Genomic DNA, 27,896 nt, shown 5'->3' with positions numbered 1-27,896 from the left:
ACGAGGCAGTGGCTGTACAGTACGAGTATTGTCTCGAAAGTGAGCCTTACACAGAGCCCAACGTGGGGCGCAGGACACCTGGCAGCACCGCCTGGTTCCCGTGATTGGTATTGATGCAATTCCCCTAAAAGTCTGTTATTTGATCAGATACTGTCCTTGCCCCCTTCTTCACCGAACCTTTTTATCGAAATTTGAACAGTAGTACGCTCAAAATCTCCCCATTAGTTTGCAGCAACAGTGCAGCGTTTATTACATATGTACATACATCTCTCTCTACCGGTCTTCCAAATCTCAACCACCTCAAGCGCTAGTCTAATCAACGAGTAATCTCGTCCTCGGATTTCTAATAGCAAACCGCTGTGCCAAGTAGCGATCTAAACCTCTGGGCGTTAAACATGTCCTCATTCTCTTTCCATCATTACTTCAGCCTGCGTGAGCAACTGCTCAAGGGCCATCTACAGAAGGACCTGGAACTGAATGACGGTTACGAGCAATTGATCAAACCGCATCTCCTTGGCTCCTCTGAAGAGATGCAACACCAGACGATGCAAGACTCAAGCCACTCTCCTTTTTGGCCGCCCCCATTGTTGGAGCGAAACAAGCGGCAGGATTATTCTTTGGATGTCTCTCGAGAGAATCGCACCAACACCAAACTTCGATCGTCAGAACATGAGAGAGACGAGAGGTCGCGGTACTCGACCTCGTGGTATTCGACCAAAGAGAGGACATGGGTACGTGTGGCAATAGAACCTAGGTGGCGGCGTTATGAACAAAATTATATCGTCTCTGATATCTTCCCTGGGGAGAAAGAGACACTTCACCGACAATTTGTGGAGCAGCAACAGTTTAAGAAATCTGAGCTGCTTGCCGCTGTAGTCAACCCCATCAATGGCTTAAGTGCCTCGACAGAGTTAAGACGTACTGAGGATTTCTCTTCGGGGGAGACGGAATTTTACGTGGCTGGAAGTGTGAACGGCACTGTCGTGGAGGCTCTTCCAGACACTGGCGCAGAAGCGTGCTTCATATCACCACATCTAACCTCTCGCCTTGGCCTTCATCCTACTCCCGGGCCAGAGAAATGGATAACACTTGCCAACAAAAAAACTGTCAAATCTCCTGGAATGGTAACAGTACCATGGAAGTTCAGCAAGGAGCGAATCACGCATACAATAAACTGTTGGATCCTCCCAGGATGCATCGGTGATCTGGTCCTAGGGAACGACTTCTTAAAAGCGACAAATGCGCTTAAAAAAGTATGCCATCGCATCAAATCTAAGCTTTTGGGGGTATCTAAGCGACTTTCATTGAGCTACCTGGGAAACGAAAAGCACCGATTGCGTGGGTATCTGAATGGTTATTCAACAGCAGCTCTTCCAGACACAGGATCTGATGCCATGCTGATTAATAGATCATATGCCCGGAAGCTTGGTTTGCATATTGACCATAACATCGGGGATCAAGGTACAATTCGACTCGCTGATGGATCAACAGCCATGATAAGTGGTATTATACGCGATGCGGAATGGAGAGTTGGCAGTACGACAGTGCGATGCAACTTTTACGTGCTTGATAATCTGTGCGTGGACGTTATTCTAAGCAAAAACTATCTATTCGGAAAGAATATATTCTCGGAGCAGGAGGAACATTTCTTCGATGTCAAGTCCGGAGACGATTCTGAAGACGATCATAAAGATGGTTATGAAGATAACAGCCTCCATTTTTGTATTCTTAGTATCGATACGAAGGTGCACGGTAAGTATACCTCTTCACAGATTTAAGAAGTTTATCTGATTCATACACTAACCCCTCCCAAAGACAGTGGCTTAACCCTTCAAGAACGGAAAGAACGAGAACAAATAGAAGAGCTCTACAGACGAGATAGAGCTCGCGACGAATTAATGGCGTCACCTGAGGATAAACGAGAGGCAGCGACTAAGATTGAGAACGCACGGCAACAGCTTTGGGAAACACAAAAGTCAGAGCGAGAAGCCAAATGGATAGCTGAAGTACACATGGCCACGGCGAATGTTCAACATGGAGTCAGTCGGGGAAGTCGATGGAAAAAAAGGATTTCCATTGGTTTTTTTAGTAAAGGAAACAAGGCGATAACACATACGAGACCAAATGGGATTTCACATACGAATAGAGCAAGCTCGGGAGGGAATTAAGACTGCAAAATGGGGGCGGCTTTTTCTGAATGAAAAGTTTAAATCAAAACTTCATGTATATAATTTAGATGATACCACCAACTCGCATTGTAATAAGGGTTAGAAGATAGACATATTTCCGCATTTCAGAATAATATGATAATTTACAGTTTGGAGTTATCCCATCACTGATCGAAATGTGTGGCTTGATACATGGCTCAAAGAATATTAAGGCTTGTCTCATATAAACTGTATTTGGTCGTTTACTGCTGCCTCTGTATCATTTTGACCCATCCCAGTCACCTTTTATTCATGCAATTTCACTAGTACGTATGACACAAATTCGCTGCAAAGAAGGTACCGGTTTGTCTCCAGACCTTGGGAGGCAACAAACTTAATGTCGAATCCATCGTAGCATGTTAGAGTCCGTAGTACCGTAGAGCATATCACCGACTGATGCGTTTTTTATATGGAACCCAGTGTGCTTCCACTATCCCTGCGGAATAAGACTTCGGCATTGGAGTTTTACATTGCTTGATCATACAGAAATGGCACTGCGTATTCATACTCAACCCCAATTGCCTTCAATGATTGACGTTTAAAAAAGCCACGCTGCCCTTGTGAGATTCACGGCTAAGTAACAAATAAAGTTACGGGACTGTGGTAGGCTACACGAATATCCGTGGCGTCCTGTCAAGGACCACTCGTCTCTTAGTCTGAAGATTTATAATCCAACCGAAAGGGTGATTCTATCCGGACTCAGGCTTCTATCCGAACTTCGATGCAGTCTGGCACTAAACTTTAAATTGTTAGCTCCGGCGGATAGAATCGAAACTTATGACGTCCAATTTGTTGTGTTGCTCAAGTAATCACCGGAAATACTTTCCTTTCACTTGAAATGATTATTTGACTATATATTTCAACATGCCTCTACTCCTTTGATGCCAACCAACATGAAACAGGCACTTACATAAATCGACTTCTTCGCCATACAATCTTAAGATGAAGAAAACCCTATTGATCATCGGCGGAACAGGCGCACAAGGCGTACCAGTTGTCAAAGGTCTGTCACCTACTCTTAACAAAGTTCTGTACTGCTACTAACAGAAAGCGAAGCCTTGACCTCCGATTCAAAGTATAACTTGCGCATAGTCACACGAAATGCTTCATCAAAAGATGCCCAGGATTTGGTAGCTATCCCAGGAGTAACAATTCATGAAGGAAACGCCTATGATGAACCGACTCTTCGTCAGGCTCTCAATGGCGTCAACGGAATCTTTGTCAACACAAATGGACTTGCCATCGGAGAAAAGGCTGAGGTGTACTGGGGCATCCGTCTCTATGAACTATCTCGAGAATTCGGCTTGGAGCACTTGGTATACTCAAGCGTCGAGTATTCATCCAAGCTTGGCAATTTCCAATCCAAATACCGATCTTTTCTCGATGCAAAGGGAAAAGTGGCTGATTACATCTCCGCTCAACCAACAACCCCAATGGCCTGGTCGGTGTTGACGGCTTGTACATACATGGAGTCTTTGACGGAGCTTCTTCGACCAACTCTTGACCCCAACGACCCGAATACGCTTGTTTTCGCCGCTCCTCTTGGGTCAGCGAAATTTCCTCTGATGCACCTTGAGGATTACGGAAAATATGTGCGATGGGCCTTTGACACGCCTGCTCGCAGCAATGGCCTCAATCTGCACATTGGTACAGAAGACGTCAACTGGAGTGATCTTGCAGCCACCTTCACTGAGCTGACAGGCAAAAAGGCAATATACAAAGACTTTACCCTAGATGAATACTTCAGCCGGGGAACTGTGCCAGATCCAGAGAGAAAGGTTGGCCATTCAGCTGATCCCAATGATCCTACATTGCTTACCTACAGGCAAAGCTATGGCGGGTTCTGGAACTGCTGGAAGGATGAGCTAAGTAAGAGAGACTATAATCTGCTTGATGAGATCCTGCCGACGAGAGTGAAATCCGTCCGAGAATGGATGGAAAAGACGGGATACACTGGGGAAGCAAAGTCGGTCTTAAAAGATTACAGAGATAGAACTGTGGTGAGAAAAGTTAGCAATATGCCATAGAGTATATTATGGCTTTAAATTTCATCGCTTACCTCTGGATAAAATATACAGCATATCTAACTTAGCCAACATATTGATATCCAGGGTTCAGCGATTAAGGTATGCATCATACCGTTGGAGGAGCTCATCCCACTTTCCCTGAAACAAGATGGGTGATGGAGCCTGTGGCGTAGCTTCAGCGTGCGAGGATGAACCTGCCTGAGGTGCCTGGATATTGCCTGAACACTGACCACATTTATTTGTAGGTGTCTTTGTCTTCGCTGCAGCATCACCATTGATAAGAAAAAGGCGTAACCGCCGATTTAGGAGGCGTCTGCCGCCATTTAAAGTGTCTTCGTTACTTTGCATATGCAGCAGGCGTATGCCCAGTAAAATCAAGTAAAAGTGTACACGTGTATGCTTAGATGCGGCGAGATATTAATTAAACCCCATTTACATGATGTGGAGTGAGTTCATTCGTTTAAATGTTGAGGGGTAGACGAGGCTGGGCATCAACACTGCTGGGTATTAACAATATCCTAAAGTCCTAAGTTTTTATCGGTACTGATTCTTTACGTGTTTGGAAACATTTATTTAAGCATAAAAGCGAGACCATAATCCTCCAATTTTACATCGAACTAATCGTTTTTCCAAGTTTAAAGATACAGCCAACCAAAACATGTCCAACACAACCAATGCTCTTGAGGCTGGTATTGAATCTTTGGGGCTTGAACAACCCAAGGATTCGGAACCATATAGCCTGAAAAAAGATCTCGACCAGCCTACAACAGAAGAGGAAGCTAGTGAATCGGAGTCAGATAGCGAGGATGGCTATTACAAGCCGTCTATAACAAAGGAGGACAAAAATTCTAACGTCGTATATTCCGTTGAATATCTAGACAAGGGCGGTACAATTATCACGAGACAACCATGGAAGGGACCATTCGATCTTGCTGAGGCCCGAAAGGGTGTTAAGCAGAAGCAAATTCCTGTCTTCGAGATTGTAGCCGTCCTGGAGACGTCCTTGCGACCAGAGAGATATTATTCCGAGTGGGAAGTGCGAAATATCTTGAAGCAAGGAATTTTAGAGAATCCAGACATCAAAGTTCTTCAGAATCGGACAAAGCTTATCATCAATTCGGTTGAACTCATGACGGTAATGCGACGCATAGTCAAATACTATTCAATTGACTTCGAGGCCCCTATAGTTGAAATAATGGAACCATACATGTTTATCGGACATTACCTGGAAGATTTCCGGCGATATCTGAAGTTGAACCAAAAAGATTCTCAAACAATCGGAATACAGCATCTCAGACTTCTGCTCGATATATACTACCATTCTGGCCATCAAAAAAAAGTCGAAGAAGAACAGATTCGACATTCTCAGCTTACCTGTACCTGTGAAACGCTCTGGCTTCTATATAAGCCTGGCACTACAGTTTACTGTGAGACAAATGGCAAGATTCAGGCTTACGTTATACGATCTGTTCGCGCCCGGGTGAATCGAAACCCTTTAAACAATGAACTGAAAAGTTCCTATGAAGTGAAATTGTGGAATTTGCAGTTCGATGGTCGGTTTGTTGGGCGATGTTCTAAGACTATTGAAATCGCAAACTTTGAAGGCGAACGAAAAATTAGCTCTCTTAAGATCATACCGTGCGACTTTATTGACCGGCAAGATGACGGTATAACTCGAAAAACTCTCGAAGACGAAGGTGAGAAGTGGTTCAAACTTCTTCACGGGAGACAGATGGATTACGCCGGAGAGCTATTAGATGCCGGCGGAAAAGAGGTGTGTACCCACATGTTGATAAAATATTCAGTGTCTAACACATGTACTGCCAGTTTCATGGTCGTGTATATGTTGATAGTACATCATACTACGACTTACACAAAAAAGATAAGCCAGATATCTATAATGCGGATGGTACAGATGTAAGTGACGATAGTTCGTCAGATTACAATGATGATATTTCATCAGACTACGATGATGATGTTTCATCAGACTACGATGATGATGTTTCATCAGACTACGATGATGATGTTTCATCAGACTACGATGACGAATATATGCCAGATATCTATGATACTAATGGTATGTGTAAGAATCTACCTCACTGTGGGTGTGAAAAGTGTCATGGGCTACGACCACACCCTACTGAAGACTTCCTATGGGCATGTTACGACATCATTGATCCAGTGAAAGAATCAAGCCTTGAACTTCAAGGATCTGATAAGATGTCACGACATCGATATCTTCTCTGTGATAGAAGATTATTTGGCTTTGATTTGAAGTCAAGAAACTGGAGTATGTCTTATTTCTCACTATTGAACAGTGCTTGTTGCAACTGGGGATTTGTTATTAACATTGGTGCCTGTAGTGAATCTTGACGTCGCTCATTGCAAGTTACCTAATATCAACGAGAAGGCAATTGATACATTAGTAATGCCACTTGAACGGAAGAACATGATCAAAGCTTTAATCCAACGATTTACAAATGAAACGCCTGAGAAAGGCCGCTGGGCAGCGGATTTTATTGAAAACAAAGGAGAAGGCCAAATATTCTTGCTTCACGGCAGCCCTGGTGTTGGTAAAACATTTGTAAGTGGTTATTTATCAATTTTTGAGTCCGATTAGAGTCTGGTGGCTACTGTTCTAGAAACTAAATGATGAATATCAGACTGCCGGTAAGTTGATATACACCCCCTATCGTTCCTCTATAAGATAGAATATTAATGTTTTAATGGTATTAGAGTGCATTGCAGAGCACACAAGACGTCCTCTGATGTCACTTGCTTGTGGAGATATCGGCATCGATGAAAACAAGATGGAGACTCAGCTTATGAAATGGTTTAAGCTAGCAGAAAAGTGGAGCGCCGTTTTGCTCATTGATGAAGCTGATGTATTTCTCGAACAACGACATGTTGCGGATATCAAACGAAACAGTCTTGTGTCTGGTGAGTAGAAAAAGCTAACTGGGTATTCGCATTACATTATATTCTTTACTAAACAGAGAGTCTAGTTTTCCTTCGAGTCATTGAGTACTACCGCGGCATTATGTTCCTCACTACTAACCGTGTCAGCCAATTCGATGACGCTTTCATATCTCGTATCCACGTTATCATCTATTATGACAAATTGAGCTCTGATTATCAAAAGAAAATATGGAAGCAGTTTTTTGATAAACTCACCAATGATCGCCCAGACTTCTTGATAAGCGAGGAAGCGAAGAACTTTATTCTACACGATACAAGAATCACTAATATTGGATGGAACGGTCGGGAAATACGCAATGGTACATCCTTCTACAAATTTCTTTTCATCTTTTGTTACTTGTCCTAAGATGTGAAACATTAACATACATTCTACACAGCTTTTCAAACAGCCGTAGCTCTTGCGCATTACAGGTTCTTGCAGAAACCTGACAAGACTGAAGAAGATGGACCAACGCTGGAACAGCGTGACATTGAGCAAGTGTCTCACATGATACATGAATTCAAATCGTATTTAACAAACGTACGTGGAATTGATGAAGATAGAGGCGCTTTCACTCAGGATTATGGGACCGATTGATATAAGAACAGCATTGTACTACATAACGTGAACACATGTAGCTATCAAAATAAACTGAGAAAAAATGAATATCAGAAGTCTTGTGAAATGTTAACGTTGGAATTTTATGTGCAGTTACTTCACCAATTTATGCTTTTGCCAGCTTTTCCTATTTCCATTTGTCTGCTTTTTGACGTGCTGTATCTGCGACGATTGGCCTCGACAGTCTGTTGAAAAAATCATCGACCTTCCAAATACAAACCAAACTACAACGAAGCTATTCAGAAGCTTCACTTTGTTACCTAAAACAATCGACAATCAAAACCAATTGCTATATCAAATTACCAAGAGCAAGTATGTAACCAATTATAAGCGTCGTGAAAGATCCAGAGAAGAGGGGTTCTATAAGCAAGTGATTTATTGTGGAGTGAAAATTGGTTATTAGGAAAAAGATGAAAAACATATAACATTTTAAAGAATCTTCCAAGAGACATTTTGTACCTCTGGCAGTACTATCTCATCAGGGCAAGAAGCATAAAAATTCCCGATCTTGACTAACCTTTGAGACGTTCCACCTACGCTCTCCTCCTCTCCTGCTGTTCTTTTTGTATCCTTCTTCATGCACCGAACAACAATCCCCTGGATAGCATGTCCCTTTTGGCTCAACATTCTTTTGTCGGCATTTTCGTCCACCTTAAAGACGGCTCCCCAGCTGGAGGTGGGGTTTTGAGTCATTGTCGGCTGTTGACATGGACCATGCATGACAACTACCATATGAACCTCAGACTTCCTTGCCGCCGTCCATTCGTGCATATCAACCCTTCGCATATGCCCTTCCGGGCAGCCTATAGTGCGATAAGTAAATCCCCAGAAAAAGCAAGGCAGCACCTCTGGCGATTTTATGATACCGTTTAGCGCGCTGGACGATAGGACGCAGGCCTGCTTTATTGTGACCTTGCCGGAGGTACTGATTTTCCATGAGCGGACAGAAATATGCGTCTTCATCTCTAGACTTCTATTCATACTCCAAGGGATGCGATAGTATCGATGACCTATCTCGCTAAATGGCAGCAGTGAGCCATTTAGTGTAGGCCTAGGAAGCGTAGGATGAGCTTCATAGAGCTTCATTATTGGGTACCCGTTCAAGCCCGATTCGTGAGCTGTGATCTGCAAACGGTCATGCGCATCGGCATGAGGTACCTTAGCGAATAACGCGAAAAAAGTCCCTGGTATCCGCTCGCGCACTTCAGATATGAAAGATTTGGGATATTTTCCCAAAATTAAATTGGTTTCAAGATCCCGCTTCTGGGTAGTTTTACGCCTCCGCTCCTTCTCATACCACTTTTTTACGCCAATGGCGGACATGATGGCTTCGGCCCTCCTCTCCTGGCAATATCTGCGATCTCCAAGACGAAGGATATCGGTTATAGAAAGTTCGAGAAGGTCGTCTAAACCAGTAATAGAGCTCCAGAGAGCGAACTCCATCATTGCAGGCTTGAATCGTTCGTCATTCTTGATTTGTTTCGCCATCGCTGGAGTAGTGAGAATGCCTAAGATTCCATTCAGTGGAATTGGCTCATTTTCATTAACGGTAAGAATGTTCCAATTGGATGTCGCAAGCCACATATCGGGCCTTAAACAGACCTCTTGAAGAGTCCAAAGAGAAGTAAACCAGCCAGTAGGCATATGTAATTCCGAGTTGCCACTTGATTGTGCGTATATGACGCCGTCTTTAGAATTATTTTGATTATTTTCTCCTGTTGATTTATCCCCTAATAATCCCGTTTTCTTACCGACCATTGTACTTAATATCGTCTCTATAGAGCTTGAGTAATCCTGGTAGACTGAATCATCGGCATTGGATAAGACTTTCGTCAAAGAGAAGAGTTCACATAAGGCCCCGAGACAAGAGAGATCGTCGACATCATGGAGCCAGGCTATAGCCGCTTTAGCATTGCGGAAAATGGGCCCTTGTCTTGCAATTTCCCTTTCCTGTATCTGATGCCATTTTGCTAAGTCTGCTGCGTGCAGTTGATCCCAATCTTTTTCTGGGGGCACTTGCGGGATACATAAAAGGTCTAACCAGACGTATTCAATAGATATATCTTTTTTTGCGGATTTGAGTCGGACCAGCATATCGGGAATTTCTTTGACGTCAAACTTATCATTTTGTGGAATTGAGAGTCCAAGTCCCCCCTCGATTAAAATCTGGTCATTTGTTCTCTGCCATCGTCCCCAGGTGTGACTGATGGCGATATAGGCAGGGTGCTTATCCTCAAGCTTCAGTGTACAGACGATGCGACGACTTTCAATATCCCATAAATACACTGGCCACCCATCCAATTTATCTGTCCCAGTATCGTCCCTATATGGCTGTTGAGAACTCGTTGATGTACTAGGGTAGAGCCATGGACAAGCCCGAATTAAGGGCCCCCGGCTCAGAGTTCGAGGATATGAAAGATCTGATGCTTCGACTGAGCAGATCCAAGGAAATTCATTATTCTCTTCTGATAGGTCTTTCCCTTCCGATAGTTTGTGGAGTGACAGCTCTGAAAGTGGAGGTCCAAAACAGTATGATGCCACTTGAAAGGAGTACGCTTCACAGGCAGCATTCCGCCTAGCAATGTCTAACATTTGTATATGGCAAATGTCTTCGATTGGAAAAGCCCTGGGAGTAAGAAATTCGAGAATAAAGAGACGGCACAGTGCATTATTATAGGAAGAACACTTGAATTTGTTGTCTTCAGCAGCTGAAGTGTCGCTTAATGTAAGTGTTTTCCTGTGTCGCTTAATGCAAGCCCATAAGTCTCTACGGCTTGGTTCAATGCCTGTAGTGCAGTCCTTTTCTTTCTCAAGAGTTTCAGATAGTTTGATGAGTGAATCCAGCTCCGATAGCGATATTGAGGGATGCTGAAAGCTTGCCATTAACCAGTCGTAAAGTAGTTGATATGAGTATCGCTGATTCCAGCTCAAAACCTTATCTGCGTTGCCCAAGGCAATCACATGCTGAAGACGATACCAATTCGTTAAAGCTTGTATAATAGCCGCGTCCACATCACCGCTGAGGACAATTTGTATCATCATAAGTCTGGATTCTAGAACTCGTGCGGTGGCCGGAACGGTTCCTTTAGTTTCCACTGGCCCGAAGCAATCTTCTGCTACGGTTCCTAAACAACGTTTGGCTGGCTGGTCACCTAGCCGAGAAGAATATAAAGTGTCGCCAACTATCGAAAAGGGACGTGATATTTCCGGTATTGGTTCGGAAGCTGAGATGGCCGCCATCGTAACTGAAGTGTTACCGGAAGCCATTATGTTATAGATGCTTTGGCGTCTGACTTGAGAATTTAAGGTAATGCTAAGGAGAGGGAGAGACTTATGTAGAAGAGAGTGAGTAAGAACAAGAGTGGAATAGAAGAGAAATAATTGTCACATTATATAGACAACTAACAGCAAAAAGTTAAATGCACTCCTTTGGGACATTTATATATATATAATTTAGCTAATTGTATATGTATATCTATATAATAGCCCAATTCAATCAATTGCAGCATCGCTGCAACTTGTCTTACTCTTAATCCGATACACCGAGAATATATAAACAATATCAGTTGTAATAAAAAATTCAATATTGCACGAATCAACCACCGAGCCAATAGTAGCGTGCATTTAATTTAAATATTAGGCTCTTGATAATAAATTAATTACTAAGCTAATAGTAGCCGAATATATATTAAGCCACGTAGTATATCTTTTATGGTTACGTGGTTATATTAAGCCACGTAGCATATCTTTTATGGCTACGTGGTTATATTAAGCCACGTAGCATATCTTTTATGGCTACGTGGTTATATTAAGCCACGTAGCGCTGCTGTGCATCTAACTCTGCATTAGGCCTTTGATAATAAATTAACTCTGAGATAATAGTAGCCATACATATATATTAAGCCAAGCAGCATATCTTTTATTGTTGTGTGATTATAATATGCCACGTAGCATGGCTGTGCATTTAATTTAACACTGGGCTCCAGGCAACTTTCCAGAGAAATTTCTAGGAAGAAAAACGTTACATGGCTTATTGTTGCGCACTTGAGACATATCCAGCGTTGAATGCGACCTTGAGCAACATACTGGGAAGGGGCAATTTTACTAAAATGTTATGTTCTGACTTGTATAGCTCCTATTAACCTCAACAGATATCCATATAAATAAATAGTCTTTATCAGTACCATTTCTCCCCTCTTTTCTTTAGATAAAAAAAAGCAAGAACGCAAAAACCAGCTTCTTACCATACATCTCTATACTTATACTTTTTTCTATACCAGAATCACCCTTCTGGCTATCAGGCTACTTAATTAATAGCCATCTATTCTTATTTTCTTCTGTTTTATCCACCCCTGAAGAAATTTTTTCTCTTCTGTATTTCCAAATGGATACCCCGCTACTTCCTGACAATTGGGGTTCGCTTAAATTCATGCCTCGGCACTTACATGACAAACTGCCAACGGGTGCACTGGGGAAAATAGTTGAAAATATGTACCAATTCAAGGCAGATGAGCGAAGAGAGACTGGGGGTCTCCCTGTTATTCGCGCATTGAGCAATTGGTACCGCCTTCAAAGGGTTATCTATCTCTTTGGGTATGATTACCTTAGTAGGGAGCAGCAGAACTCATACTGTCTACTCTTCGACTGGTGGACATCAGCATTGCAGCACCCTATGGAGACTTTTAAATATTTAAAACTCTTTATTGGGTTGTCGCCCACTCTTGTAAAAGAATGGCAAGAGAAAAAGTTTTTACAAGCCCCCTCGACGCTATGGTTTTACATTTGCGCACACCTGAGCATGCTCAATTCGGATGGACGTCTGGGGGATTCTGACCTTTTAAATCCTGAAAGTATAAATACCTACAATCAAGCAATGCTTCAACTTTTCATTGCCGAGTTTGCCTATCTCAGACCCGAAGATGAGGACAATGATAATTTCGACCTTATCCTGAAAATTCTTACTTTCAATCTTGCCAATTACAAATCGGAAGATGTGAAATTCGATATTAATTTAAAAATATGTCGCCGCAATGCCGCCATTCAATCATACTGTCGAATGGCAGGCATTGAGTGCTTGCGAAAAGATATGCCGAGCCTGCGCATCCCATCTGTTAAGCTACTCGAACCAGAACATCACGCCTTCTCTGTCAAAACTTCCATGCCAAAATTCCTTCGTGGATTTGATCGTGGACCCCTCATACCGGCATGTACTTGGCTCCCTAGTCCGTACATGAGCAGATATGAAGATAGTGAAGATGAAGATGATGAGATTTATGAGCATTATGAGGAGGTGAAAGAAGAAGAAAAGAAAGAAGAAGAGAAGGAAGAAGTGAAAGAAGAAGTGAAAGAAGAAGAAGTGAAAGAAGAAGAAGAGAAAGAAGAAGAAGAGAAAGAAGAAGAAGAGAAAGAAGAAGAAGTGAAAGAAGAAGAAGAGAAAGAAGAAGAAGAGAAAGAAGAAGAAGAGAAAGAAGAAGAAGAGAAAGAAGAAGAAGAGAAAGAAGAAGAAGAGAAAGAAGTAGTGAAAGAAAATGAGAAAGAAAAGAGACAACATCGAGGTAGTATCAGCCAGGAAAATGAAGAGGAAAGACAAAAGGAAAGAGAAAAAATGTCAAATTTCGACCGCCTTGGCGGTTGGCCTGAATATTTATGGGATTTGGAAAACTCTCACATTGTTTATACACGCAGGCTAGGCTATCCTCGACCAAGTTACACAACAATTAGCCATACATGGGGCCGTAGTGTATTACCTGGCCCTGGACGCGAAATCCCAGGCGGATTTCCATACCCGATCCATCCTAACAGTGCTTTTGAACCCAGTACACTTCCTGGTACTTTAAAAATACTGCAAGGCAAAATCTCGTCATCTTTCTTATGGATTGATATTCTCTGTATTCCGCAAGGAGATGAAGAATACATGAGTGAAGATGATAAAAAGCTTAGGTTGCGGGAAATTGGAAGGCAGCGTGAGATTTTTGAAAATGCCACATCATCAATCGCGTGGTTACATGATGTCGACGACCTCTCCTGTTTGGCAGAAGTCTTCCGTTGGCTTTGCGTTTCCATCTTCGAGGTTAAAGGTGACATAGAAGATGCCCGCATCCGAGATCGAGTGGGAAAACGACTCTTGAAGAGAATCAATAATCAACGGACCGGCCTTGTGAAGCGGTGGAAAGGTGCGACTAAAGACGAACTTGCGGTTGCTGACGAGCCAGATGGAGATGAAGGATTTACAGTAGGAAGCTCTTGGTTTAATTCCCTTTGGACGTTACAGGAGCTTTGCTTAAGACCTGATATGTACCTGGCAACTTCAAGCCTGGACATTATGTCACTTAAGACGACAAGGCAACCCATTCCATTAAATGGGCTCGTTTGCGTCTACAACCAGTTTATGTCTATAGGGAAACTTGACGAAAAAACTCCTCTTGCCGTGCAAGATATATCAAACTGGCATCGATGCACACACCTGGGCCAATTACTGGATTTTACACGAATCGACATACTCAAAATTGGAGCCAACCGCTATTGCAAAGAAAGAAGAGCCGAGGCTATCATGTCAGCAATTGGTGCAACATCTTGGTTTGAAAACACTCTGTTGAATACTGAAAACAAAACTTGGAGAAGCCTTTCTACCGGTTATCACCCAGAATTTATCCAAGAGATGCGCAACCTAGCATTGCAAGAGCCAATGATAACACTGAGTGCAGGGCCAGACGCGAAAGATGAATCACGATATGATGTTCGCGTCACAGCAGGGGACGAAAAAAATCCAAATGTATTGTCTCTACAATCTCATGGACTGTCAAGCACCCAAAAGTTTTTAGATAGCCTACTTATAGATGCCTTTTGTTAACGCATTCACGTAGCCAATAGATATACCTAAGTATGACGACTGTGATGCATTTATATTTATTCTGAAATTTTATCATATCAGCCTAGTGCTACAGCAACTTATGTTATATATATATATATATAGTAAGCCGCCTGTTTCCCCTTTGGCGGGCTTCAAATGTCCCCTGTATATATGCATGTAGATGCATACAGCAGAGTTGCGCGTGATCTCTTATTGCAATAATTGCAACACTGTATTTTGGAAACGCGTCGAGCCGTATACCATAAGTATTACGCAAAGCATGTATGAGATAGCATGCATCGATTGCTTTATAACATGAATGGAACCATTGTAGGCTGCAAATATGCGATGTGAGCCCGTTTAGCCAATGAATACACTAGTACTGGTGGATGCATATGTCGACATCCTGAGCTAAGCAGAAAGTAGGAATAATGATGCACATGCCCAACAGATCATAGCACGACTTAGCTTTATGAGTACATATGTTGTTATCGTAAGGCATACACTTCATGCATGCAGAGCCACGCTTTCAACCCAACTCGCTAAGCCCAGCTTGTACAGACTAATAACAAATATAGTCGTCAGAGTCTAGAGACAAGATGTATCAATGAACCAATAATGCGTTGCAAGTCTCATCAGAAGGAGCGAAATATAGAGCCTCTTACTTTTATCGTTTTACTTGGCGGAAGCTAGGCATTATGCGTGAGAGACGAATGAAACGATGGAGGGTTGCCCAGCCTCCTGCATGGTAACATTCTTACACATGTCTCCTTTTTACTGGATATCTGGCCGTTCCATGTGACTTGTCATGCATGAGAAATTTGGGATGAATTATGAGAGTCCAGGAGGCGCAAGATTTGAATACTAGTCACCCGGTACATCAATGTCGCTGGCCTTCCAACAGGGGACATGTGTAATGTCATGCGTATTATTATGCTCTTCGTCCCTGCATTATATGACAGAATATAAGAGAGAGAGAGAGAGAGAGAGCAGCCTGCTGAGCAGCTTATGTAGCGAAACCCTTCAGCCAGGCCATATTCGACTTTCTCACTGTTGAAAGCCTCTGGGCATAATCAATCCTAGATAATTCGACTCTCAAGGCAAGAAATCCCAGCGGCGTCCAGTGGCTATCATATACCCAATCAACGTCTGAACCCTCAGAATGTGACCAAAGTATGTGGTTGCATTTACCACCCATGCACGATCCCTCGCTTTTATCTCAGGGCTCTACTTACCATTTATACACATGTGCCAAGTAGCAAGAAGCTAGAAAGCTTCTAGTTCGGAAGTTGTTCGAAAATTGTTGCGTATAGAAGGGGTGAAAAGCACCAGATAGGTTCTAAATATTCGTTTATTGTTGAATCGCAATCAGATAATGCCAACATAACTCCTTCTAATTTCACATGAATGAAAGTAAATCAGCTCTTTTATAGATAAAGATAGTTAATAGCGATGCAATTTCAACGAGCCTGAAGTGGCACCTCTCCTGCTTCTTATCAAACTAAGCTTTCATAAAAATGGCATCTTAATACACAGCACAATAACCTCTCACATCGCAAGTTTCTTTCACCCCATATCTTGAGCCCTAGTCGCCGTTATTGCGAGTTTCTATTCCAATTTCCCCATATTCCCCCTTTGGTTCGGTTCTGTCCAACACGTTGGTGTCAAAGGAGCCGTCGCTACCCCAGCTAGCAGATATCATTCTTCTTCCTGGCATACTGTTTTGTAGACTGAATGTAGTCTGGCCACTGCAATTGTATAAGAAGTGAAAGAGTAGGAGGAAAATAAACAGGAAGAAGAGGGTAATGGAATGGGTGTACGCATTAAGCTGTTAGCGTTACCTATTCGTTTTCAAACTTGGGAAAGTGAGCAAGCTTAATATTTTACATTTACGGAGGTACAAATGAGTACAATCGCGGTAAATAGGCAGTTACGGCCCAAAGAGGGGTATTTTACAATTCAAATGGGATAACGGTCGGTGAAACTGGCATTCCATAGGTACAATTCCAGAGCCAAGAGGGCCGGAATGTCACTCAAACGTCCACATTAGCTGAACGGTTTGTTCGACAAGGATTTTGTAGAACATAGACTACATATGTCGTCAGCCGCATATGCTGGGGTTTTTAGTGTCTGATGCCTCCTGCGCCTCGTAGCTGATTCCTTTCCTCTTGTTGGCTATTAATTGCCCAACGATGGAATGTACATGTGTCTACACACAACTTCATCTCACGCCTCCGTGCTCTAAGCAGGTTTACTCCGCCCTCCTTATCAGGCAGGATTAACACATCCAACCGCTAGGCAACTGTGAGGCGAACCTGGGAGGTAAGACCACTTATGCATATGCATATACCTGTTTTCATATTCCGCCTAAAAAGGCAGACTCCAAGGCTGTCCTATAAAATACATTATATATGAGTCCCTCCCAACCCGACAAAACTTTTCCATTGGTTATCATCTCGCAAATATCATCAAATAGTAATTGGACACGACATTTGTTACACAATAACACAGACATGGAGCGCACACCCGTCAATTCTTGGAATTCTCTCCATCACCAAACCCCTCTCATGTCCACAAACTCACCCTTTTTCTTCCCTTCTAGCTCACCGCATCTCATCAGAATGGCCAATTCTGACACAGGCGTCTTTGGTGCTGTAGGTGCTGTTCTCGGCTATGTCGGTGCTGAAGCAGCTACTCTACAAATATTCGAGCGCCTGTTGTGGCCCCAACGAGCCTACGCAAATGCTACACTAAAATCGATGCCCATGTTAGCTTTATTGATGCCCATGGGTGGGCCACTGCACAGCGCAGCGCTCAAAGCCCTTGATGTCATGTTCACCCATGGCTTGTTCAAGGGGGCACGCGTTGGCCACATGCTGGGAACTGCTTTTTTCCCCGACCCAAACTGGACCTACACCTCTTGGGCGAGCAACGGCCAAAAGATCAAAACGGAGCCGGTGCGTAACTGCCTCTGGGTCCGCGCGCTGAGCTATGTTCCAATTCCCATGCTCAGCTCTGAGGCGGAAGAACCGAATGCTGGAAAGATTCGAGCCAAGGTGGCTGTCAGTCATTTGACCTTCGCCAAAGCGACAAAATATGATATCAACTCCACGATGCCCTTTGTTAAAGCAGACATCGGCAGGCCGACACTACGGGTCTTTCTAGCGGTATTTACAACAGAACTGTCGGCTGTGCTTGTAGCCACTGGTACAGCTGTTTATTACAAGTCGTTCTGGGCACTATGGTGGCTCGCTCCTCTGCTGCTTCGCCTTGTCAGCGCCCTGTTTGCAATAGACCGGAAGCCTCTCGTATCTCTGAAGCTTCCACCACCGGATGACCCTACGTGTGATTTTGAGATTCACTGTCCCCAGTACGAAGGAAACTTTATGCTTCTCACAGGCCCAAAGTCTGTCACTGAACAGTTTTTCGTCCATTATGGACACCCAGAACGAAATCGGTTCCTCGAAACAATACAGCTCGCAATGGTGGTTCTTTTTGGTTCCCTTTTTCCTCTTGGCTTGTTCTTCTCGGTGATGTGGATGCCAATAGGGATCCAGAAAGTCTGGCTATGTTATCAATTCTACTGTGGCCTCGCCATGATCGTCATGCGTTACAGCCATGGCGACAGCGGCACTTCTACGGAAGCTATGATTGCTGAAAATTTTAGAAAACAAGAAATTGAGCCCACAGTGATTGGTGAAAAGAAAGAAGCTGCGATCCTCTTTGGCATCACTCGAGAAGGCGATGAAACGATGAAAGTCATATTTGTGCCAAGCTACCATAATCGGTTCATGGAGGGACAAGAATGTATGAACACACTCTTAGGACGCAACCCTTGAAATCAGTTTGGTTATATGATGTATCCCAATGGATGCTAAAAATATGGTGGTATAAAGTGCTATAGAGCACTTTTAAATGTACTGAACTTGAGAAGATTGAAGAGAAAAGAGAATCCATATTCCATAATCATGGATAGATACCTAAGCATCTAGTTATTGTCAAATTATCCCCTTTAGCCTCAACGAGACCTTGTACAGTACATCTATGTAGTGTCTCAATGGTTCCGAATCGGTTGTTTCAAACTCATCACCAGCATATCGCAGGCGTGAAGAGGATAGCCACACCCATGTCATGAGATCAAATTTGCACCCGAGAGCTATTGCTTCAGCTTCTGTATTGCCACAAATGCGTTTGATCAGGCCGGTGATCTTTTCGCTGCTGTTCGCTTCATTGCGGTCGCTGAGGCCGTCTTTGGCGTCGTGATGATGCCCATGTTCGCTTCGATGTCCATGTTGATGTTCATGATCACGGCTTGTACGTGTGCTTCTGGTGGCGATTTAATTTGCCCAACGGTATCTAAGAGCAAAGGTACCAATAAGCATAACTAACCCAAGAGAGCAAAAGAGCACATAAACAAGTTTTCTCTCTCGATAGAAGTCAATTGCGCATTTACCGTTCCGTTCTTTTGGACGTGGTGATATCTTGTCGTCCTCTTGCGCGTTCGAAATATTAGATCTACGAGCTTTCTCATATTTAACTTTCCGAGGAGGAAACATGTCGTTAAAAATTGCAAATAGAATGGGAAGTTTTTAAGCAGATGACTTGGGTAGTATCAATTGGAAGAAGATTGCTCATTATCACGGCATTCAGTCAAGAAGTCATCCGGGGGGTCATCTTCAGTATACCCCATGTCAATCCATTCGAGACCACTAGACGCATCAACCCTGAAATCTCGATCAAACCGCGCCTCGTCCCAGATAATCTCACGCACACAATGTCTAAAAACATCATGATTTGCAACGTATCGAAACACATTGATATCTATGCGATTGGCGCTTATGAACACTCTGTCGAGAGGCAGAGGGATAACCGAAAGTGACTTGCAAGCAAGACGCAGTCTTTTGACATCGCGGCCCGTTAGGTAGGTTGCAATCTGGTCCCAGAGCTCTTTGGGTAGGTCGGGTAGGGTCATTGATACCGCAGACTGTAATAGCAGAGCAATTTTATGGCTGATAAGTAAAGCGGCGCCAGGAAATTAACGATATAAGAGACAGATTCTCATACGGATCAACACAGCAGGCGGATGTTTTAAAGAAGGGAGAACAATTTGAAAGCGGATACCCTTCGGTCTCTTATGTGACCAGTGTAAGCTTGCATCCTTGCACTTCCGGATCGTTTACATGGATAAAGAAGCTCTTGATTGGTTTGGTCTTGTTTCTTACCAAGTGAAGATCATGTACTCCGTAGGCAGCACTACATCCACCCGCGTGCCATTGGCTGATGATGCATCGTGACACATACACCTCTGGCTTTGGATGGTGCCTAGCGGGAGAAGCGCAAACAAGAGATAGTGACAAGAATCATGATATCATAAATGTTTTTAAGGGTACAACAAGATGAAAGATAGAATGTCACTTACTGCGATAGGATATAGTTATAGGGAGTACACTGAGATGTCCATTGTCACCAGAGTCTTGCTTTTCTGTAGGTAGATATGTAACTTCAATGTTACAGAAAGTGAGAGGCCGCATTGGACTAAAAAGAACCCCCCTTGGGGCACTAGGCAATCAGTCCATGCTATAATTCTCCGCCCGCCGTCTCCATTTGTCCCACTACAGATAGTACATGTAGTCAACACAGCAAGCCGGCATCCCTTTAACAAATACCAACGAGCCCAGGCTCTCTGCTCGCAGCCATTGCTCGCTTCTCCACGACAATGCAATTGTCATCGAGTGCTTGAAATGGCGGTCTCGCAGCCAGCACAGCCCTTCAAGCCTTGACGGAGTGACATGAGACCCAGAAACTGAAGCCTTTCCGCGACGACCAACCTACGACGGGCCGTCCAGATTGCCCTCCTCCAGACGATCCGAGCCGCCGTCGGAACCTCAGCGGAGCCCGTATACCTCAAGAAGGAGACGAAAACGTGGAAAGACGCCGTCCGAAGCCTCTATTTCTTCTCCAGGAAGCAAGGAATTTTACTGGCAGACCTTGCTTTCTCCTTGACATATGGAGTGGAATCGCTTTCTTTACGATGGATCTGCAGCCGACTTTTGCGATGGATTTTGACGCGAGCTTGACTACATGATACCCGGGTTAGGTCACGAATGACACCCAAGCGATTAAATTCTGCAGTCGATGTGCGCGACGGATCAAATAGATGCTCAATCTCACCATTGTCAATTTGACAATATCATCATCGCAAGCTTAGAGAAATCTGTATGTCACTGTGTCATGGTGTCTTTGGCAAATGCAGTTGATGCAATTCTATTGGTATATGTACGTTTTACTTTTCTTTTTACTTCTATAAGGCTCTTGGCCAATGCTCATGGGTATTCATCTCGTTAAATATCATGTCCTCGTCGCGTCCGAATTTACAGCTTGATGACGGGGGTGTGGGCAGCAGCCTTCTCGTCCTCGGTGTTGAACAGGTTAACGTTCCACTTGGGGTTGTAGTTGAAGGGAACGTTGAAGCGGTAAGGGGTCTCGCCAAGCTTGTTCAGCGCAGCGATAGCCTCGTCGTCCAGGTCAACCTCCTGGAAGTTCTCGGCAATGCGAGCCTTGGTGACGGACTTGGGGATGACGGTGTGGCCGCCAATCTGGGACCAGGCGAGGATGACCTGGGCGGGGGTGACGGGCTTGCCCTGCTTCTTGGCCAGGTTCTCGGCGACGGCCTTGACCTCGTCGGAGTTGACGAGCAGAGGGAGGCCCTTGGTGTTGTTGCCAAAGGCGGAGTAGGCGGTGATGATGATGCCCTTCTCGGCGCAGTACTTGATCAGGGCAGGGTCGGGGAGACGAGGGTGGCGCTCGATCTGGTTGGCGGCAGGGACGACGCCGGTGGCAGAGATAACGGCCTCGAGCTGTATTTTGATGTTAGTTATCTGATTGTGGATTGTAGGGGTTCTGAGGTGAGTGAAAGACATACGTGCTCAATGGTAAAGTTGGAGACACCGACTGCGCGGGCCTTGGACTTGGGGAGCTCGGTCATGGCCTTCCAGGTCTGGACGATGGAGACGTTGCGGTTGAGGAGAGACTCGGAGCCGTCAGCGGCCTTGGGGAAAAGGTTGGCGCCAGGGGCAAAGGCAACGGGCCAGTGGATGAGGTAGAGCTGTGAAATCCAGTTAGCTACTACTATTGCTGCTTGTTTCGCTCGCATTCGTTCGATTTTGTCTCAGTGACATCGAATGGAGCTTGATTGAGCTAGATCTGGTTTACATACGTCGAGGTACTCGAGGCCGAGCTCGGCAAGGGTGTCGTCCAGGGCAGGAGCAACATCCTCGGGGTTGTGAGCGTTGTTCCACAGCTTGGAGGTGATGAAGATGTCCTCGCGCTTCAGGCCGGGGACCTCAGCAAGGGCCTTCTTGATGCCCTCGCCAACCTCCTTCTGGTTGCCGTAGACCTTGGCAAGGTCGAGGTGGCGGTAGCCAATCTTGAGAGCCTCATAGACACCAGCGCCAACCTCGCCGGGGGCGGCCTGCCAGGTGCCGTAGCCGATCTGGGGGATCTTGGCGCCGGTGTTGAGGGTGACGGTTCGTCCGGAAGACATGTTTGCGGTGATGCTGAAGGATCGAGAAAACGAGTTGTAAGTCGAACGGGTGAGATTGATGCGAGTTGAGGAGGAGAGAGATGATGAGATGGAGAGGAAAGAAGGCCGAGTCAAGAGACGAAGGGCAGCCATTTTATTTATGGAGGGAGAGGTACGAGATACACTATGGCGTACACTATGCTACCCAACGCCAACACATTACGACACTGACACAGAAACTTTGAGACTACTGGGGAAGCTTGGATCATATCGATCGACTAAGGCCATCTATCCAACTCCATCCATTGCATTCTGTGGGGAATGTCGGAGTTTATGCATCGTGAGAAGGGCCGTCGTGGGAGGCTTGCCGCGGCGTCTGTTGCCAATTTTTTTGTCTCCATTATAAATCAGGGCACGTTGGGGCGAGTCATGGCAAGCGATCAACAACAGTTACAAGTGGCGATTGGGTGTTGAGACAAAATAAATATGTCACTGTATGTCATACTGGTAGTTTTGTATGAGAATTGTTTTGTTTATTCTCACATCAATATTCATTCTTCTTGTTGTTTCGTTCAAGTCAATCCTTCTCCTTGTGATAGGAACCTTTTTTGCCCCGCGGCCCAAAGAGGAAATCCAGAACATGCACGCAATTTTTTAGGTGATGAGGGGCACAAATTACGTACTTGTACCTGCCAGGTCGCGGAGCACTGACACGAGCAGCGGAATTAGCGGGTGGGTTGGGGCGGCAATACTTGCCAGTACATCGTGGGGGTTTGTGCGGAATCTAGTGCCTTTCGGAGACTAGCGGCGTGGGAGAGAAGCAAAAAAGATGGAATGAAAGATTCTTGATTTGCATCTGATGCTGTCTGTTAGATAAGGAGGGGAACTTTGTGAGAGAATCAATGTCAAAAAGAGGAAAAGGGCAAATTGATCAAACAGGCGATAGAAAACGCTAGAACCCTGATGGCTGCAGAATGGCCAAACCACCTTCAGCCGTACCGGGTCTAAGTTGGAGTGTCTCCATGTACCATCCAAGTATCCCCTCTTCTCTCCATACCCCAATATTGACCCAGAATTGGACCCCAATCACTACAATTCTCCGCTATTCTCTGCTATTCTCCTGCTCCGTTCTCTACCCCACGCATTGGCCCGGTTACATCGAGGTACCTCCGCCAGAAAGCGGGAACGGAAAGACTTGCCATTCTGCTTTGCCCAGAGACATGCCGAATTACGAGACCGGCTTTGCGTCATCGGTTAATAGATTGGCCGCCCTGCTAACTGCTTCGGATTCTTCCGAGTGCATGTAAGTTATGATCATCATGATCTCAACCACTATCAAGACTACAGTACAATAAATTATAATGACGATTCTTGATGATTCATCCTCTTTTGTCTCGGATCACGGCTAGGCGGGCAACTCATAAGCCGGGATCATGTTTGGCGTCTCCTCTGTGGGACTGCCTAGCCCTCGTGGCCGTAAGACAAAAAGAGGCATCCCGCGAAGCTTGTGTTTGTAGTCGTCCAACTCTATTTGACAATCAACCAGGCACACACTCTTAACTGTGGCAAGATGTACATCGCAGTCATACCAAAATCTGACCCTCTTGCCCTATTCTAGAAGCCTTCTCTTTCTCTCACCGCATCAGGCACCTCACACGATACACTTCCTTCGTCTCGTCACTGCAGCACTTGGTCACCTCAGGACTGTTTTTCCCGATGAGACACGTTTTCATCCTTTTACAAACGTGGAATTGTCATCTCACAGGTTTGATAGAAGCCGTCAGGGCGCCTCAAATATGGCAAACTCATCTCTCGCCCAGACTGTTTGTCAGGCCTCCATCTCCTGAACAACCGAAGCAAAACCATGAGCAGAGACCATTCGCGCCAACAGATTTACTCGAATAACCCTTCATCGCTTATCGAAGGAGCAAACCGTTTCGTATCAAAAAAACGGTGAGGGTAGCTGCTCGTTCATGCCAAACCAGGCTGAGGAGCAACGACGAGCCAATACTTGGCGCAGTATCATAACCTTCCTCTGAACTAGCAAACTTCGTCAAATAGGTGTATAAAATGAACCATCTGCTTCGTAGTGAATTAATTCGTAGACTTTTTGTAGAATTAAAACAGACAGGACATTGTCAGCCAGTGTTTGATGATCCTGAATACACGCAAGGCTTCACCATGATCTTCCCCATCTTCAACATGCCTTGCCTCCATAACCATCATCAACCGCCTCACAACCACCACTCTCGTGACTTTCATGACGGCGAAATGTCGTCCTCTGCAGCCATTGGCCTAGCTGTTGGTCTCACTCTCATCGCAGTCATCATTGCTGCTCTCATCTACTGTTGGTGCTGGCGCCAACATGACCGGCACAAGAAGCATCGCCGGCAAAACTCTCACCGTTGCGAGAATCAAGTCAGTCACGTCACAGCTGAGAAGAAGCAGGCGCAGCAAAGACAGGATGGTAGTACGCAAACCGAACAAAACCCTCCGCTGCCAAAGGTTCCCCTATCAATCCATCACCATCAGCATGATGACAAGCATTTCCACGGAGATCACTACCATGATCATATCCATGAAGGCGACCATATCCTAGACTGCCCTGATCACAATGACGGCCCTGATATTCACGGCCATTCCCGTCAGAACAGCCACGGCCACCATCGTCATCGTCACAGCCATCACCGCTTTCACCGCACCCATCAAATCCTCCTTCCCCGAGACCCCATTGCCGAGTTTGAGGAGCTCATAAGCCCTCTTTCCCCTGGAATCCCAGATGCCACTCGTGCAGACTTGGAAGCCATTCTCAACGGTCTCGATATCCCGCTACCGAACGAGCCCGTCCGAGTGAATAGTCGTGCTGATGTAAATGTTGATCAACAAGGGGCAGCACGCCACGAGGAAGAGTCGAGAGAGAGGCGAAAGAAGCATCATCATCATCATCATCATCATCATCGACACCGCCGCTGTCATCGTCATAAGCGCGTGACAGTTCATTGAGGATTTGGGACGGGTCAGAGACTACATTAAACGGACGAAATATTGTGATGCAATAGGATTCATGTAAAAGGGCATAGTATAGAGTAATGGTATTCGTTCTGTGATCCGAATAAAAGCATCAAGTGAAACAATGAGCAATTTGTCCAATCCATCATCATAATTCGTCAAAAGCCTCGTATATCTAACCGCAGTCTCGAAATTGTCAAACGCTCTCAGTCCGCCCAAGTCGTGCAAAGAAAAACATAAGATCATAGAAAGATTTTGGTAAAAAGAAATCACAACGCCTATTCGATGCCATATGATGAAATCACGCCCGCTCTCCGCCTTCTGGCGCTCCCTCAGCATGCTCCGCCTCCCGTGAGTGCTTCGAGTTTCTCGATCCTTTGCTACTCGTCGACCGGCGTCTGTGCCTGTGCTTCTTCTTCGAGAACCTGATGGAATCTCCGTAGCAGCAGAGGAAAATTGCGACGCCGATGAGGAAGGCTGCGACGGTAAAGCCGACGACGAGGCCGATGATGAGGTTGGTGTGGGCGGCAGAACTTGAACGCCGTTGTATCAAGGAAATTCCCTGTTTGATAGAGCTTGTGGACTTTATTACGACTAAGATGGTTGCAAATTGATGCCGTATCCATTGAGTGTATCCATCTGTTGGTCCATGGCGCCGCAGCGCCTCAAGCTTGGCTGGGTATGGAGGGATATACATGCGAGCTGTCTTTTTGAATGGGTAAACAGACACAGATGAGTATAAAAAAGATGTAACGAAGTATGTAGAGGTGAATCAATGGTCTGGATAGAATATACTGCTGCACATTGGCACTGCATAACGCATTATATAGGTCACTGGAGACCTTCCCCCCATCACAGCACGAGGCATTCAGATTGGCCAGTGTTGCACACGCATTTCATCCAGCTCCGACCGAGATAGTCCATCGTACAGACGATGCATATGCAGCTTCTACACGCAAAGGGCCGTCGTTGTTCCTGCGGGCCAGCCGGACGAGTTAGAAGGCGAGAAAAGCTGGTACGGCATGTAAGTGCATGCATGCAAGTAGGGGGTATCCATCACGAGTGGCATTTTGCTATTAAACGACCAATCAGATTGCCATTTGACTGAGACGGACGATGGCATACGATAGGATAGAGTGATGCGGTGATTTTGATGGGGAGACAATGCATCATGCAGAGGAGAGGAGAGAAAGACTGGGATAAGTAAGTGTCTGTTTACGTCTGATTGGCGATTAAAAGGCTCGTTTGGAGCAAAATGTCCAATTGAGAGGGATATCGTCGACACATGGACGGCATATCGCACCGAGTATCACTCTTTGATGTGGTGATCGTCAAGGATGGAAGACTCTTGCATGTGCTACAAGGGGAGAAAAGGGCTTCACTAACACGCATCACGGCCAACACATCAACCACCCTGCGCCATGCCATGCCACACTGCTATCAACGGAAGAGGCGACTAATACGATAATAGAAGGAATAGAAAGGGTCTTCAAAAAGGTACCATGACTCCAAAAGCGGCAAACAGTGAAGCATTTTGCTCTTCTCGCAGGACACGACACTGCGGGGTGGCCGCTTAAGACGCAGGACAACGCATCAACATGCCTTCATCCAGTCCTGATTCGACCAATTCCAGCAAGGGGGGTGCAGCGATATCGCCTTTTTTTCCTTTTACTTTTTTCCATTTACAAACTGCGTGTGTCAAATTTGTCGGCGCGAACGATCGGGCAGCATTTGGGGACGAGGTTTGCGAGTGGTGATCGAGAGTGTATGTGATGCACATGTATGGATAGAATGGTTGGGAGTGAATTGGGCTCTCTTTTTGCTTGATATCGGCTGAATTGAGGTGACACCGCATATACAGCAAGCACATGTATGTATGCACAATGCGACAGACAGAATGAGTATGAGTAACACAGGACGGGAATTTGAAAGTCGTGTGTTATTGAACTCCATGGGGTATTTGGGCGCCTAATCAGACTCACCCTCGTATGGATTCTCATCCTTTTACCAACTTCTTTTTGTGATAAATCCGCATTGATACAGACAATAAGGAGTGCTTGCTATACTCTTTTTCTCGCCTGCAGCCATAGTTGAAGCCTCTACTGCACGCACACAGACACGGAGTGCATACATGTAAGCGCCCTAGTCCAAATGACCCGGCAGATGGCCCTCCCGGTGGCAGATAAGGTACAGGCTAGTCCATCCGCCGTGCCAATCTTTCATTTCCAGGGCCGTCAAGGCACGCTTGGCAGGACGGTGTGTCGTTGCAATAGGTGAGATGGATAGCCTTGCTAGAAGATGAACCAGGGGCGCCGGACTTTCTTGGCCCGTCTCCACGAGTCAGGGCAGTCAACCGAAGCTTCAACAATATCAATCACAGCCATAACTAAACCCCAAGAGATGATTCAAAAAGAATAGTGAAGAAGAACCTCCGCTAAAGATATCTTCAAGCCAACCAACCATGATCGGCCTCGTCGGCACTTCAAGCAACCTTCAGCCACGCGTTCATCCAGCTCTTCCTCCGTGTTTGAGCCCCAGAACGGAACCCTCGACGCTTCGCGTTTCACCATCTCAACCGCCCCTGCAAAACTTCAAACCCCGCAGGCCTCCTAATCGCCTCCAAGTAGCAAAAATCCAGCCAAACGAAAGAGAGAAAACAGAGCAAATAGTGAATATGACAGCTCTTTCTTCAGCCGCGTGTCCC

The 27,896-nt window shown here is 45.2% G+C and overlaps 8 protein-coding genes across 8 annotated transcripts; 6 read left to right on the top strand and 2 right to left on the bottom strand.

The window, feature by feature from the left end:
- The first annotated feature begins 123 nt into the window (after positions 1-123).
- V8C40DRAFT_248221 (retropepsin-like aspartic protease) lies at positions 124-2,316 on the top strand. The gene is made up of 2 exons (XM_083216490.1): positions 124-1,752; positions 1,816-2,316. Exons 1-2 carry the CDS (start codon positions 396-398, stop codon positions 2,166-2,168), a joined length of 1,710 nt encoding a protein of 569 aa, XP_083072186.1. The 5' UTR covers positions 124-395; the 3' UTR covers positions 2,169-2,316.
- Positions 2,317-3,149: 833 nt separating this feature from the next.
- Positions 3,150-4,234, top strand: V8C40DRAFT_275507 (NmrA/HSCARG family protein; the record flags this gene model as incomplete). The annotated part of the gene is made up of 2 exons (XM_083220719.1): positions 3,150-3,210; positions 3,264-4,234. 2 exons carry the CDS (start codon positions 3,150-3,152, stop codon positions 4,232-4,234), a joined length of 1,032 nt encoding a protein of 343 aa, XP_083072185.1.
- A 633-nt stretch (positions 4,235-4,867) lies between these two features.
- V8C40DRAFT_280165 (uncharacterized protein) lies at positions 4,868-7,790 on the top strand (the record flags this gene model as incomplete). The annotated part of the gene is made up of 8 exons (XM_083221358.1): positions 4,868-6,008; positions 6,062-6,311; positions 6,381-6,524; positions 6,598-6,818; positions 6,898-6,904; positions 6,971-7,174; positions 7,240-7,512; positions 7,591-7,790. The coding sequence occupies exons 1-8, from the start codon at positions 4,893-4,895 to the stop codon at positions 7,788-7,790; spliced, it is 2,415 nt and encodes an 804-aa protein (XP_083072184.1). The 5' UTR covers positions 4,868-4,892.
- A 450-nt stretch (positions 7,791-8,240) lies between these two features.
- Positions 8,241-9,366, bottom strand: V8C40DRAFT_280163 (uncharacterized protein; the record flags this gene model as incomplete). Its single annotated transcript, XM_083221357.1, has 1 exon — positions 8,241-9,366. The coding sequence occupies exon 1, from the start codon at positions 9,297-9,299 to the stop codon at positions 8,241-8,243; it is 1,059 nt and encodes a 352-aa protein (XP_083072183.1). The 5' UTR covers positions 9,300-9,366.
- A 3,989-nt stretch (positions 9,367-13,355) lies between these two features.
- On the top strand, positions 13,356-14,280 carry V8C40DRAFT_248216 (uncharacterized protein; the record flags this gene model as incomplete). Its single annotated transcript, XM_083216489.1, has 1 exon — positions 13,356-14,280. A coding segment is annotated over exon 1 (481 nt), but the record flags the coding sequence as incomplete, so codon positions are not given.
- Positions 14,281-17,120: 2,840 nt separating this feature from the next.
- Positions 17,121-18,616, top strand: V8C40DRAFT_248214 (uncharacterized protein). The gene has a single exon (XM_083216488.1). The coding sequence runs from the start codon at positions 17,175-17,177 to the stop codon at positions 18,498-18,500; it is 1,326 nt and encodes a 441-aa protein (XP_083072181.1). The 5' UTR covers positions 17,121-17,174; the 3' UTR covers positions 18,501-18,616.
- Positions 18,617-20,930: 2,314 nt separating this feature from the next.
- V8C40DRAFT_248212 (Aldo/keto reductase) lies at positions 20,931-22,449 on the bottom strand. The gene is made up of 3 exons (XM_083216487.1): positions 21,878-22,449; positions 21,584-21,766; positions 20,931-21,518 (listed from the first exon to the last, which is right to left on the bottom strand). The coding sequence occupies exons 1-3, from the start codon at positions 22,334-22,336 to the stop codon at positions 21,033-21,035; spliced, it is 1,128 nt and encodes a 375-aa protein (XP_083072180.1). The 5' UTR covers positions 22,337-22,449; the 3' UTR covers positions 20,931-21,032.
- Positions 22,450-24,364: 1,915 nt separating this feature from the next.
- On the top strand, positions 24,365-25,186 carry V8C40DRAFT_267018 (uncharacterized protein; the record flags this gene model as incomplete). The annotated part of the gene is made up of 1 exon (XM_083219817.1): positions 24,365-25,186. The coding sequence occupies one exon, from the start codon at positions 24,365-24,367 to the stop codon at positions 25,184-25,186; it is 822 nt and encodes a 273-aa protein (XP_083072179.1).
- Positions 25,187-27,896: the final 2,710 nt, after the last annotated feature.

This window comes from Trichoderma camerunense (assembly GCF_050948025.1).
Source record: "Trichoderma camerunense strain CBS 138272 chromosome Unknown V8C40scaffold_11, whole genome shotgun sequence".
In the NCBI taxonomy this organism is placed as follows: domain Eukaryota; kingdom Fungi; phylum Ascomycota; class Sordariomycetes; order Hypocreales; family Hypocreaceae; genus Trichoderma; species Trichoderma camerunense.
The sequence above is the reverse complement of the archived record's forward strand: the minus strand, read 5'-3'. Positions and strand labels throughout refer to the sequence as shown.

What these genes read in the sequence shown, in the direction of transcription:
- V8C40DRAFT_248221 (XM_083216490.1), top strand. Translation starts at nt 396, where the DNA reads ATGTCCTCATTCTCTTTCCATCATTACTTCAGCCTGCGTGAGCAACTG. An exon ending in TATCGATACGAAGGTGCACG is followed by an intron (nt 1,753 to 1,815) that starts GTAAGTATACCT and finishes CCCCTCCCAAAG; the next exon opens with ACAGTGGCTTAACCCTTCAA.
- V8C40DRAFT_248214 (XM_083216488.1), top strand. Translation starts at nt 17,175, where the DNA reads ATGGAGCGCACACCCGTCAATTCTTGGAATTCTCTCCATCACCAAACC.
- V8C40DRAFT_248212 (XM_083216487.1), bottom strand. Translation starts at nt 22,336, where the DNA reads ATGGCTGCCCTTCGTCTCTTGACTCGGCCTTCTTTCCTCTCCATCTCA. An exon ending in TCGGCCTCGAGTACCTCGAC is followed by an intron (nt 21,767 to 21,877) that starts GTATGTAAACCA and finishes TGGATTTCACAG; the next exon opens with CTCTACCTCATCCACTGGCC. An exon ending in CCAACTTTACCATTGAGCAC is followed by an intron (nt 21,519 to 21,583) that starts GTATGTCTTTCA and finishes ATCAAAATACAG; the next exon opens with CTCGAGGCCGTTATCTCTGC.